This window comes from Eutrigla gurnardus, assembly GCF_963514095.1.
Source record: "Eutrigla gurnardus genome assembly, chromosome: 1".
NCBI lineage: Eukaryota > Metazoa > Chordata > Actinopteri > Perciformes > Triglidae > Eutrigla > Eutrigla gurnardus.
In genome coordinates this window covers 13,976,236-13,990,118 of record NC_139915.1, presented here as the reverse complement: position 1 = coordinate 13,990,118, position 13,883 = coordinate 13,976,236, and the positions used below count along the sequence as shown (strand labels likewise).

General features: G+C 40.4%; 1 protein-coding gene across 1 annotated transcript in view; it reads right to left on the bottom strand.

Moving 5' to 3' along the window:
- The window catches only part of LOC311010990 (hatching enzyme 1.2-like), a gene marked incomplete at its 3' end in the record, with an annotated part of 32,764 nt that extends 19,366 nt beyond the window's left edge, over window positions 1-13,398 (bottom strand). Inside the window, exons 1-5 of the mRNA XM_084005670.1 lie at window positions 13,289-13,398; window positions 12,744-12,774; window positions 12,561-12,626; window positions 12,186-12,338; window positions 11,025-11,142 (exon numbers count right to left, since the gene is read on the bottom strand). Coding sequence (XP_083861796.1) covers window positions 11,025-11,142; window positions 12,186-12,338; window positions 12,561-12,626; window positions 12,744-12,774; window positions 13,289-13,342 — 422 coding nt within the window. The 5' untranslated portion in view covers window positions 13,343-13,398. The remainder of the gene's footprint in view (window positions 1-11,024; window positions 11,143-12,185; window positions 12,339-12,560; window positions 12,627-12,743; window positions 12,775-13,288) is intronic.
- Between the last annotated feature and the right edge of the window lie 485 nt (window positions 13,399-13,883).

The following is a 13,883-nucleotide window of genomic DNA, read 5'->3' as shown; positions in this document are numbered from 1 at the left end:
TTAAAGAACATGGGATGGAGGGAAGATGGACCCCTGATGGTCAAAGAAGTGGGAGACCCTGATGCAGAAATACAAGGTGAATTGTAAGCAGTTTAAAGTGTTGAACTCTACAGCATAAAAGAAACCAGATGAAGTTGTCTTTCTTATAAATAATGTTTAATGTTTAATAATGTTTTCATATAAATTTGTTGATATACTACTTATTTCTTCTTATCATACACATATTGCAACCTGTATATATAACATGGATTATTTGTCTAATAAATTATTCACTAATCGGCGACTACTTGTTTTATTTATCCCACCAAACTCATACATGATATTACTAAATGACCTATATTAGCCTACATGTCTGTTGATTTTGTTTATGCATGCATATGCACATCTATTGATAATCAAATAATAAAGGAACTTATTTAAACCAGATAAGTCATATTACTTACTTAAGAGGGATGTAATGTACCTCCTCCGACGGGCCGATTGCCTCCGTCGTCTCTGCGGTGAAGGTGCTGGTGTTCCGTGGTCAGAGGTATAATACGATCTATGAACGGACGATTAATGATCGATAAAAGCTGCTTAATAGTTGCAATTCATGGTGAGTGAAAGCAGCTACTCAGGTAAGATGAAGAAAGGGAAAGCGTGGGAGCGCGCATATATAATAAACTAGAAAACATTTGACAATGGTAGTTTGACTTAATAAATATTTAGAAATATTTATTAAGTGTAATAGTAAACATGTTTTATATTTTGATTAGTAATTTCCATTAAATGGGAGCCAGAACCGCTGTGAGAGAGGATGAGGATGAGATGTCAATAAAGTTAAAAAAAAATGTAGTATGAGATATTTATACTTCCATGTGAACAATCTGAGGGTAACAGCATACTCAAACGTTCATTTAGTAGGCAGTATGCAGTACACATGTTGAGTATGTAGTAGGCAGTACGTTAGTACGGCATTTCGAACACATGCACCATCACCTGCGTTTGTGGCCATGGCCAACCTGGTTGGGTGTCACATGACCAATGGAGCGTAACATGATTGGGTGGATGTTGGCTGAATTGAGACAGGGATTGATTGCTTCTCCCTGGTGACCCGGATGTTGATTCTGGTTCTTTTGACACTGAATTTTTTGACGTTGAATTTTTTGAGATGTTGAATTTTTTTAGACTGAATTTTTTGACATTTAATTTTTTATACTGAATTTTTTTCAAATTCAGAGAAAAAAAAAATTCTGCGCTAGAAATTTGATGGTTTTTAAAATTCAAAGTCTGATTTTGATACTAAAAAAATTAAATCTTAGAAATTCATATTCAAACTCTGATGGCACAGATTTATTTCCATACTCGTAGCTCTTGCCAGTATTTCAAAGGATCTGCCAATCAGCGATAGCCGTTTCGAAACACAGAGGCGTTCCTTCAATCACTGAACTACAGTCACGTGACATGGGCGTTTCAGAACCGCTTTTCGGCACAACGTTTCGAAACGTTTTGATCCGGGACCTCAGAGAAGCGCCGACACGCCCATTTCGGAAGTCACATCACTAGTAGGTGATAGTGTTTGCTTTTTTTAATGTTGATGTAGCAACAGTGTTTTATCCGTGTCTTATGTGTACTAGGTCCTGCTTTATAGCGGCCCCCTCGCCCATGTGTTGAGCATCCGCTGTGTATTGTGCAATACGCATACACTCTTAGAAATAAAAGTGAGTCGAACCATATAAGGTTCTTCGGCTTGTCCTCATAGGAGAACCCTTTTTGGCTCCAGGTAGAACCTTTTATAAAGGTTCCACCTGGAACCCTTTTGGAGGGTTCTACCGAGAACCCCACTTAAAGGGTTATACCTAGAACTGTGTGTGTAAGGTTCCACCCAGAACCCCCCATGAGAGGTTCTACAAAGAACCCATACTGGGGGTTCCACCAAGAACCCTTTTATATTTCAAGGGTTTCATCTTGAACCCAAACAGGGAGTTCCATCCAGAACCCCTCATTAGAGGTTCTACAAAGAACCCACGCAGGGAGTTCCATTAAGAACCCTTTTATATTTCAAGGGTGTCATCTAGAACCCGCACAGGGAGTTCCACTAAGAACCCTTTCGTTTTTCAAGGGTTTTATCTAGAACCCACACAGGGAGTTCCACTAAGAACCCTCTCATATTTCAAGGGTTACAGCTAGGGTTGCAAAGGGGTGGAAAATTCCCGGTAAATTTCCAGAAAGTTTCCGGTAAATTTCCACGGGAACTTAAGCTTGGGAATTTTGGAAATATTCCATATTTGGAAACTCTCCATGGGAATAATGGGAATTATGGGAATTAATGGGAATTTAGGGGAACTAACTGGGAATATATTATATCCAAGCATAAATATGAACAGAAGTCATAAGAAACATCCATACAAAATGTTTTCAACAGATATTTCAACAGATTTATTTGAAAGTAGAACAGAACATGTTTTAATTAGTTGTTTCATGGGTGAAGTCAAAAACAGGAATGTTAGGTTCAATACTCCCAACCCCACTCATTCAAAAATGGAATGGAATGTTCCCGTTCATTGTCTATGTAAGAAGCCGTGCGATGCCGTCGCGGAGCAGCGAATTTCGAGAGACGGAGCGCCGCCGCCCGCAAGCTTGCGAAAATCTTTTAAACTGACCGATGTCGATCTAAAATAAAGACAGATTCAGCAACTGCATAGCTTATTTCTTTCCTAAAATGTTTTCAGAAACACATTTTAGTGAACTATTTTTGTAAAATAAGAGGGAGGTGGGAGGTTTATAAAATAAGAGGGAGGGGAGAACGATACGAGCTCGGAGGGGCACAGAGCACAGAGGGGAGGGGTGTGTGTGTGTGTGTGGGGGGGGGGGGGATGCTTTTTTCAAACCTTTCAAATCGTAGACTAGAGCTGTAATAAATATATTTCCCCATAATAGCATCAAAACTTACTTCACTTTGTTTAGTCCAGAAGCTCAAATGTGTGCCTTCAATAGTCTTTGTGCTTCAGGCTCAAAAGTGTGGTCCAGTCTTCTAGTGATCTCCTGTACATGTGATGGAGGCATGCACAGTGCCAGTAGAGGGTGTGGTCTCAATAGCCATGCACTAAGCAGTGCTCTGTGCATGTGGTTTAGGAATGGCATGGATATTCAAGTGTATTTGAATGGCATCTGTTTGTTTTAGTCAAGATTATGCTACAAAATAACTTTCCTCAGCTATATTTAAGTCCCCTTTGAAGAGCCAACCATCAATTTTAAAAATTCCCAGTTTATTCCCGTATATTCCCATAAATTCCCATTAATTCCCATAAATTCCCATTAATTCCCATAAATTCCCATGGAAAGTTTCCACTTTTGAAAATTCCCGGAATTTTGCAACCCTAGTTACAGCTTGAACCCACACAAGGAGTTCCACTAAGAACTCTTTCATATTTCAAGGGTTTCATCTAGAACCCACACAGGGAGTTCCACTAAAAACCCTTTCGTTTTTCAAGGGTTTCATCTAGAACCTACAAAAGGAGTTCCACCAAGAACCCTTTCATATTTCAAGGGTTTTATCTAGAACCTACAAAAGGAGTCCACCACGAACCCTTTCATGTTTCAAGGGTTTCATCTAGACCTCACACAAGGGGTTCTAAAAACATCCCTTTTCAAAGGTTTTCACAAATAACCGTCTTGTCTTCTGAGGGTTCTATGAAGAACCATATTTTATTCTACAGATCAGTTTAGTTCATATTATAGTGTGGTCATTTATCATGTTGATATTTAACAAAGATTCAAAACATTTTAATGAGAAAAACATTTATTTAAAGATAGTCCAACAGAACAGGCTGTGTAGGTCCCAGGGGAGAACAGGTCAAAAGTCAGCATCGGTCCAGTGCAGGGGTGCCCAACTCCGGTCCTGGAGAGCCACTGTCCTGCATGTTTTAGGTTTCTCCCTGATTCGAATGATTTTCAAACCTGTGACAAGCTTCAGTTGCTTGATAACGAGCACATCATTAGAATCAGGTGTGTAAGAGCAGGGAGAAACCTAAAACATGCAGGACAGTGGCTCTGCAGGACCGGAGTTGGGCACCCATGGTCCAGTGGAATCAACAACATGACAGGCCAGACACATCATGCTGTCCTCAGTCGGTGAATTTGTGTAATCTCCAGCAACGGTGACCTGGCAAAAAGGGGAGACAAAAAAGTGTTAGTTCCATCAATCCAAGGTGCACTTACTGCATTAACTGCACCTTATTGTATGCCCTATCTACAAACAATAAAATAATGCATGGTCCAATGAAAGGAATCAGAGTAGCCTACATACTGTACGTACTAATTGTGACTGTGGAACAGAATCATGAGAAAGTGAGGGAACCCCACAAAGTTTTCACATTGATTTAAATAATGTTAAAATACTTTTCAGTGTTATGTAACAAGTACTCAAAATGTTACGTATTGTAACAATAATGGAAATCTCTGCAAAACCCTCTTTTTCAAGCCAATGGCACACTTCAGCTTTCGTCCAAGCTGTGTAAGTCATTTCTACAAGAAAACAAACAAACAAGCAAACGAACAAAACATAACAATAAACAAATGCTTAGTCCAACTTTCACCATAAAAGTCCTAGCTAGGGTTGAGCATGCCGAAATAAGATATTATATTTAGTTCACCTTGATTCTCTGAAGTTTCTTTTGTTCTGTTCTCTCTCTTCTGTTCTTCTTTGTTCTGTTCTGTTCACAGTAATCACTATTGGTATGTCACACCTGGTTTGTAGAGGGGGAAGACCAGACTATATGGCACAATCCATGGGGCAACCAGCTCTTAACTCACACATGACAGCCACCATGGGCCAGTTCCCCGGCCCAACACACCAAACCTCGCCCTTTCCCCTGGGAGATTAAGGTTCAATTCCCGGCATCAACAAACCCTGATGCAGTAGCCCCAAAGTCAGTGTTACAATATGATTTTTGCATCAGTTAAGGCTTGGCCTCTGACATCAAAGACCTTCCTTTATCACTGAACTTTTGTGCAGCTTCACAACTTGACAAAGCCAGTAAGCAGGGTACAGCAGCCATGTGATGAAGCCGATCATGGAAAAGTATGAGGAGGAGACAAATACATGAGTAAAATTGTCTGTAAAATAATTGTTTAATATTTTTCAAATTATCTGTCACCTATCCACACATCACCTCAGTAGGCATTAACATGGTCACTCTGCATCAACCAGGCCTTGAACTCACAACCTCAAACTGTATCTCTAGATCAAGTGACTTTCAAAAGCCTTTGTCCAGTGAGTAGTATAGCTCACTTAGATGCCCCAGAAAGAGGGGTTATGTCCTTGCTGCAGGGACCCTGGGTTCAATTCCCCAGGTTATACTTCTTTGCTGTGAGTCATTTCCTCCTGAAGAAGGGAGTAGTGTAACTAAACTTTAACTGCTGCACAGCGATGGGTCGGGCTATTTTTGGCAAATTTAGGCAATTCTGAGCAACAAGCAGGAGAATAAGAAGGCAAGACAGTTGACATTATAATGTTCATTTTGCACCCGTTGAGGCTGAAATCCACAATTTCTGGAACCAAAGACCATTGTCTATCGATCTGAGCGAATTGACAAGTGCCAACTCAACTGTGGCTTCAGAAATTGAGTAAGCCATTCACTGTGGTGCAGGCAGATTTGAAACCACTGTAGAAAAAATCATTTTTTGAGGTAAAATTCTGATATGTTTTTGTCAAACATCATCTACCGTGACTCTAAAAATTTGTACATTTGTTACACAAAGACTACCAGGTATTTTGATGTATTACCATTATCACCCTTGCTGGGGCTTGAACCCACATCGTCTTGCACCAAGAACCACCTCCTAGCCAACTGAGCTAATTGCCTGGAAGGACAACTAGTAACGTATGATATCTCTCAACATGGGAATTGAACCTGTGACCTAAAAGCAGAAGTCACACATTATACAGACAGAGCGAAACAGACACATGATCAGCTCTCTCTGTCTGACCACTGACATGAAGGAGCTGTCAACCTGGCTGTGCGAGTGAGTGTGGCGAGTAAGAGGAGTCCCTGATCTACACATTCTGCTGGATTGCTCAGTGGGTAATGGTACAGACTTTAGATTAGCAGGGTGGGGGTTAAAATCCCAGTCACAGCTAATCTTTGCCTGGGTCAACAAGATTTGTAACAGAACATTTCAGTTATAGGACTGCCATTATTTGTATGTCTGATCAGAAGGTGTAAGGTAATAGACTAGTGTGGGGACCTGATGACTCAGTACAGCTAGCTGGGTAGCTCTGTCACTAGTGCCACTCACTTTAGACTGGGTGGCAGGTGTTCAAATCCCAAGATGGGCAATTATGTTACAGTTTGATCAACAGGATCTGGAGAAGAAGAAAAAACAAATAAACAGAAAAAATGGATATGAAAAGTATTTGTATCAGTAGTCAAAAGGAATTGTATTTTGTGCCATTATTGGTAAGTGTTATCAGGAAGTATGTCCCTGGTGAAACAGGATCTTATACCCATGCTTTCAACAATCCCTGAAGAACTCTTTCTTCCAAAAACGGTTCTCTGGATCAAAATGGTTCTTACTGGAACCATTAGTGTTACCAAGAACCCTTGAAAAACCCTTTCTTCGGGAAAGGGTTTTTCAGAAGCAAATGGTTCCAGGTAGAACCTCAGCCCTTGTAGAAGAACCCTATTGGAACCCTTATTTCTAAGAGTGTACAGAGGTAAACGCTGACGTTACGTTTATGGATGCATTTGGTTGGCAGTATGTTAATCTGTTTATTCTGTCTTTCTTGTAGACAGACTGCCACTGCTGTTTTGTTTTACTTTGTTTTATTTACGTCATTTTGTTAGGTAAATTTATATTCTTTGTTTGTTTGTTTTTATCTTCTTCGCCCAAGAGTTGTATTGCTTAAAGTTTTGGTTGTGAATTTGTATGGATGCTGTGAATTGAACATAATCTCTCTTTTCTGTCTTATGAAATCACGGGAGCAAGTGGCACAGCGGCCGTTCTAGGAGTGGGGGATTCAGCGGTGGTTAGGCCCTCACCTGCACTTCACTGTCCCATAATTGTGTGTGTGTGTGTGTGTGTGTGTGTGTGCGGTTATTTTTGCACTTTATTATAATTTGATAACCCTTATAAGGGGTATCAAATTATAATAAAGTGCAAACTAGAAAAAGCCTTTTTCTAGTTATTTTCTGCAGTTATTTTTGCACTTTATTATAATTTGATAACCCTGGGTGCAAGACACAGGCACGTGTGTGTGTGTGTGTGTGTGTGTGTGTGTGTGTGTGTGTGTGTGTGTGTGTGTGTGTGTGTGTGTGAGTGTGGTGAGTAACCCCTCTTTCTACCTTTCCCTCCCCCAACGGCCAGCGCTGATATGTACCATAGTATTTTAGTAACTAATGTGTCTAAAATAAAGTGTTGTATTCTAGCGTAATTGTGTTAAGTATTGTGTAAACAATAAATCTTGTACTCTTGGGTGAAACTCCTTGTCTCTGCCTTTTGTAATCGCCAATTGTATCCGAAATTTAATCTGCATGGTTTTAGCTGAGTGGTAGTAATTTCATAGTCATGTGAAATAAAAAGGGCATGTTAGTCCAAAACTACTAGCTAAAGCGTGCCGTGGAGACGGCCTGGCCACAGAAGCACTATACAATCAGAAGTGGTGTCCCAATTCAGTGAAGATCTGCATTTGAAGATCATGTCCCATTTCAAAGACTCCTTCAAATGTGCCCTTCTTTTACCAAATTCAGAGGATCCAACCGATGGCTCCTTCATGGTCCAATTTACAGATTGGAAGATTTCAATCAACATGGTGTCTACAAGCAGATCAGAGGGAAATGCAGCAGAATAAACTCTCTCAGTCTGAAATATATCATGAAGCATATCCTCCATCTTTATATAAAATAAAAGTGACACTGCTGATGTTCAGCTGGTCGCCGTTGTCATGGTGAATGTTCGTGCAAGAATTTACAGGTTGATAAATGGAGCAAACAGACACATGCAGGAAGAAACATTTTCATTCATTTATTTGTATTCAATCAAGCTCACACACTGTAATTCATTAGATTACATTGGTGATAATGTCATTGGACACTTAATTTCTCATTAGGGCAGCACAAGCTAATTTCATCAGATTCTGTTTAAAAGGCATTCACAAGATTTCTAGTTATGTTTGTAGATTAAATGATTTTCCTCTTCTCTTCTTGATTTCCTGTTGGAAAAGAAATTTAACTATTGAATGAATATATGTGAATGCGCACACTACCACACACATGTACAAGACTCTTTAAGTACTTTAAGGGTCAGTTGACCCCAAAATGGAAAACTACGTGCTGACGTGCTGATTAATCTATATTGTTTGGTGTGAGTTGCCTAGTATGGAGATATCGGCTGGATAGATCACGGATCTTATGGTGCCCAAAATGCCAAAAAAATGAATTTGAAAGATTCAACAGATAATCGACTCTCCTCTTATCCAGGTCTTAAAGGAAAAGTTCGGAATTTTGGACATAGGACCTAATTTCCAACTTACCCGAGGTGATATAGGTCGGTGGAGACCGTTTTCAGCACAATTGGTCCAGTCCTTATAGTTGCACAAGTCACTGTTGCTAAACTGGTGTTGAGCTAGCGCACGTCAACGGTAACATCCAGCCTGTCACTAAAAACAGCTTTAACTGCTCCGCAGAACACACGAGACAAATGTATTATAACGTCGGACTATCGATGTACATGTCAGCGTTGGTAGAATAATTTTAGAAATTAAACCAACCTTGCATTTTCAATGATAAAACATTTTGAGGGACTAGTTTCTCAGCAGCAGCGGAATTTTACTTTGCGTGTTAGTAGTAGTGCGTAAAAACAAAACCTAAGCGCCCTACAGTCGTGACAGCTAGTACTCGTAGCAGCGTTATAAAATGGTGCTTCAGTGTGCTACTCAGCATAGCTGGCAGTGGCCATAGTCTCCTGTTATCCTGATTCCTTCCCGCTAGCATAGGACTGACAGCAGCTGAATAAACTTGCGTGATTGTCAGCGAAACCGAAACTGTCTTCCTCTGTAGCCTCACTAGCCCGGAGATAATATCAATCCGCCGCTGATGTAGCCTTAGCAACAACAGGGAACAAAGTATAAGCTATTCCAATGCCATGCAAGGTTGGTTTAATTTTTTTAATTATTCTACCAACACTGACATGTACATCGATAGTCCGACGTCATAATACATTTGTCTCGGGTGTTCTGCGGAGCAGTTAAAGCTGTTTTTAGAGACAGGCTGGATGTTACCGTGGACGTGCGCTAGCTCAACACCAGTTTAGCAACAGTGACTTGTGCAACTATAAGGACTGGACCAATTGTGCTGAAAACGGTCTCCACCGACCTATATCACCTTGGGTAAGTTGGAAATGAGGTCCTATGTCCAAAATTCCGAACTTTTCCTTTAATGTGATTTTTGGAAAGCAACATTGCTATAACTATTTGTTTTTGGCACTTTGAGTGCCACGAGCCAATTGTAATATCATCCCATTACATTTCACACTATATCCCTGGAAACATGTATGCACATTATTATACATATATGGTTCCTGTCTCTATCTGTCACTATCTTAGAACAATGCCAAAAAAACAAGATTGATAATCTCTCAAATGTACTGAGAGGGAAAGTTCCATCTGAGGACAGAATGTACAGCTAAGCACATCTAAATAGTACACTTACGTTATATCGCACTGATGACAGCATGCACATAGCAAACTTTCATTATGAGAGAAAATGATTTCTCTGCACGTGTTTCAGGTTAGGACTGGTCGAATCTGCCATGGATTAAAAAAGAGATCAAAATCTGTCAAAGCCACTTCAGTTCTTTACGTATTGTTACAAAGCACGTGCACATTTGAATCTTCCTATGTCTGTCAGTACTGTTGGTAGATGGGTAGCCAGGGAGCAAGAAGGAACACACTGCACATAGAAACAAGTAAGATGTAGAATTGTTGGGATAATAAAGTCATGTGTTTAAATAGATACGTACTGCAGCGATAAAGGCGGTTCACCCGAAGGATGTCAATACGACTCATCCGGGTGGCCCTACCAATGGCGACATTCGGGTTGGGGATGGGAATGATAGTCGGCTGCCGGTTCCTGGAGAAGTCAAACCTATGGTGCAAATACACAGTAGTGATTTAAACTGTGCCACTGAAATTATAATATATATATAAACCCCTCCATATATATAAATAATACATATAAAACAGTAATTCATACGCTGTATCGTCGTCTTATACTGACACATTACCTTCCATAGTGCATGACAGAGCTGTAGTCATAGGGAGTGTTGAGGTTGATTGTGTCGAGCTTCCTGAAATTGAACTCTAGTCCTGCAGAGGATCACACAGCTCAATCAGATTCAATGTCTCTGTTTTATTACTGTCAAAATGGCTGAAAATTGCAGTAAGTGCACAGAGTGAATGGTCTGGAAACTTCATGTCCCTTTTTTGTACACATAATCTTGATGAGCACATAAATCACACCCACAGCTCCTGCATACCTGCTGCAATGATATGATGAAGTCAAATCAAATTTTGATCTATTCACCACTGGCAACTTCAAAGCTTCAAAATTCACAAGAGGGGTATATACTGCCATATTTTATATCACGGAACAAAACATAAATATCAACCCCCATTTTACTTGTTGATATATTTTATAAAAAAATTATCAGTAAAGTTCCATCTATATTCTTCATAATGCAAGTCTGTAACGTGACCCACCAGGCATAACGTTCTCCAGCAAGATGCGAACATTCTGGTCCCTGTCGGATCGGGTCTGTTCATGGTTGAAGCCCAGGGCATGCAGCATCTCGTGTTGGACGATCTGTGGGAAAACACAGCCCTGGCGACTCAAAGACACTACCTGGCCTCGACCACGACGCCCAATAAACGAGAAGCACCTGAAAGAGAGCAGTAAATAAAAGTACTGAAGTCAGGTGTAAGAGCCGAGCTGTAAATACTGGTCTATAGTGTATTCATGCCTATGTTAGCATTGTGGGGTACATACCCTGAGCGTGACTGGATGTCCACAAAGTCGCGTTGTCTGTTTAAAGGGGTGAATCGGATGCAGGTGGACTCAGCAAATGACCGCAGAGCTCGGATGATGACATCTCTCTGTCTCGTGCCTTTACAGGAAAAAAAACAAACAAACATAGATTATAAGTTTAGGTTCTATTGCTTTCATCTTCGCTCTGCCGTCGTATTAAAAGTTGTTTTACTACCATTTTTTTTAGATAATGGAAACAGTTACACTGCGGTCGAATTGTCTATTTTTCTTAGGAAGGTTTCTAAGAAAAAGATGAAGAAAACAAGTGGCCGCTGTGATAAGAGCCGTTCAAATTCTCTAAATGCAAAGGAAAGGAGCTCCAATGTTTCCTCTCCTTTAACATAGGATACAACGGACCTTCCTTTAAGAAAGGAAAGGAGATCACGCCAACCCACAATTCTTTGCGAAAGCACCATTTAAAGTTCTGCACACCTCGGCCATTCATGAAAAGAAACAATACGCCTATTTGCATATTTAACAATTACTTTCATGCAGACATATAGTAATTGGAATTGTGTTGATAAATGTGTGTGGACAGTTTTTATTTAATTCAATCATGTAACAAATGTTTGACAAAAACTAAACTAAAACCACAAATGAAATGTAAATACAGCAAACGGTCAAACAGGAAGGAGGAGCTGCTGGACTTGAAGCCGGTCAGTGAACCAGCTGTTTATAGAACCAATGGGGAGAAGTGGACGATGCGCTTTTTGTTGTCCATTATTGTAGTTTCTCCACCGCAGACCCACAGCAATGACGTAGCTAAAGTCCGGTCGGATTCTCTGAGCACCGCGGACGTCTTTTCCTAAATCCTTCTGAGTTTTCCTTCGAACTTTCCTTAACCCTTTGATGTTTTCCCCCGAGGTGAAGGAAAAGGTGTTAGGAAAAGGAGTTAGGACCTAATTTTTTGACTATTCGACCGCAGCCTTAGACTTCCACGCAATCAGACTTCTTTTTGCAACCAGAGAAGTCACCCCCCAATGATCAGTAGAGAGAATGTAGGTTTAAAACACATTTCAGAAGCAGAGGTTGTCGCCTGCCCTGTAGTCACATGATGACGCCCCCACAGGCTCACATGTGAAACCAGCCCCAGGTGTGGGCTTCACAGCCTTCGGTACTTACTGTATGTTTGGGCGATGCGGAAGGGGATGTAGACGTTGCCATCCGTGGCTTTAGGCCACAGGCAGCCTCGTGCTGTGCAGCGATCAGCGTTCTGTAGACCTGTTGGCACTGCTACGTCACCGAAGAGAACCAGAGGATCATCGAAGTTCTTTCCTGCAAAACAATTAAGAAAATGTTTTCATTGTTTTTAATGGTGCTGCATTTAATTGTCTTGATTTAACCACTGTGTATAAGGCAGGGCAAATCTGGGTCTGAAAACATTTCTCATGAAATGTTAATGAATATTCTTAAGTTCAATGTAAAATTATTAGTAATGTACATTTGCTGCTGGAATGATAATTCCAAATTATAAAGCAGTCGCAGCGTTAAACATACCAACGTTGACGTTGGCCTTCTGTAGCAGCGTGGAGATGCTGTAATCTTCATCCTCATCAGTGTTGCCTGTGGCATGGAAACAGTTGGTATCAGTTGCATGATATATATATATATATATATATATATATATATATATATATATCTTTACAGAATGTAATTGTCTGAGAAGTAGCCACATCTTACCAGAGTACTCCTCACTCTTCTCCAAAGAAGCCTGTGATAAGACACAGAGTCAAAATAAAGTTGAATGGATATGGAGCCACTGAATTAAAGTTGTTTCCATGTAAATTCACACACACTTTAGTTCGAGCAGATATTTTACTTCAATTTGAGACTACTGTGAGCGGTGAAGGTCCAATAGAAATAGCATGTAAGGTAAAGAGGGGCATGATCTTTCAAGGCAGCAAAAACCAAAATGTGTGCATTTCCACATTGTATTAGAAGGTAATGCAATGCAATACAAGTACAAAGTATAAAATGAAAGCCAAAATTCCATTAAGCTTTTTGCAGTTAACCAAATTATCTTTGTATAGTTTCCATGTCAATTCCCCACAATTAAATATAAAAGTTGCCCTACGCTGTACGTCTATTAGTAAGTCAATATTCTGCTGATTTGTGTATATCATGGACAAAACACTGACTTTGGAACTGTAATATTTCGGAATGTATCACAATTCATTTCAAATTGAGTTACAGACAATGTTGTGTATTGATCTGCTGATGCTTACCTGAAGAGTAAAACTGGGGAGTGAGCAGAACAGCACAGCGGCCAGGAGGATCATGGCTGGAGATACACCGGCAGCAGCAGACCAAGAGAATGCAAGGGGGAAGAGAAGTGTTTCAACTTATATAGACAGAAACGACAGCCAAGACTTGTTGACAAATTCAGTCCAACTGGAACTGGCAGTTATTACATAAAACCCACCGTGGTTTGTGTAAGATTTTAGTTTTCTCCTGTTGGTTGGCAGGAACAGATTACACATTTTAGCAGTTTGGGTTATTTTGCTTTCGTAACAAGTCTTCTTTCAGAATAGTGGAAAGAAAAAATAATGAAAAAAAAAATCTGAAAAATAGACTGGTTACCTGTCTGTCTCTACATGTTGGCCCTGTGATAGACTGGTGACCTGTCTGTCTCTACATGTCAGCCCTGTGATAGACTGGCGTCCTGTTACCTGTCTGTCTCTACATGTCGGTCCTGTGATAGACTGGTTACCTGTCTGTCTCTACATGTCAGCCTTGTGATAGACTGGTTACCTGTCTGTCTCTACATGTCAGCTCTGTGATAGACTGGTGACCTGTCTGTCTCTACATGTCAGCCCTGTG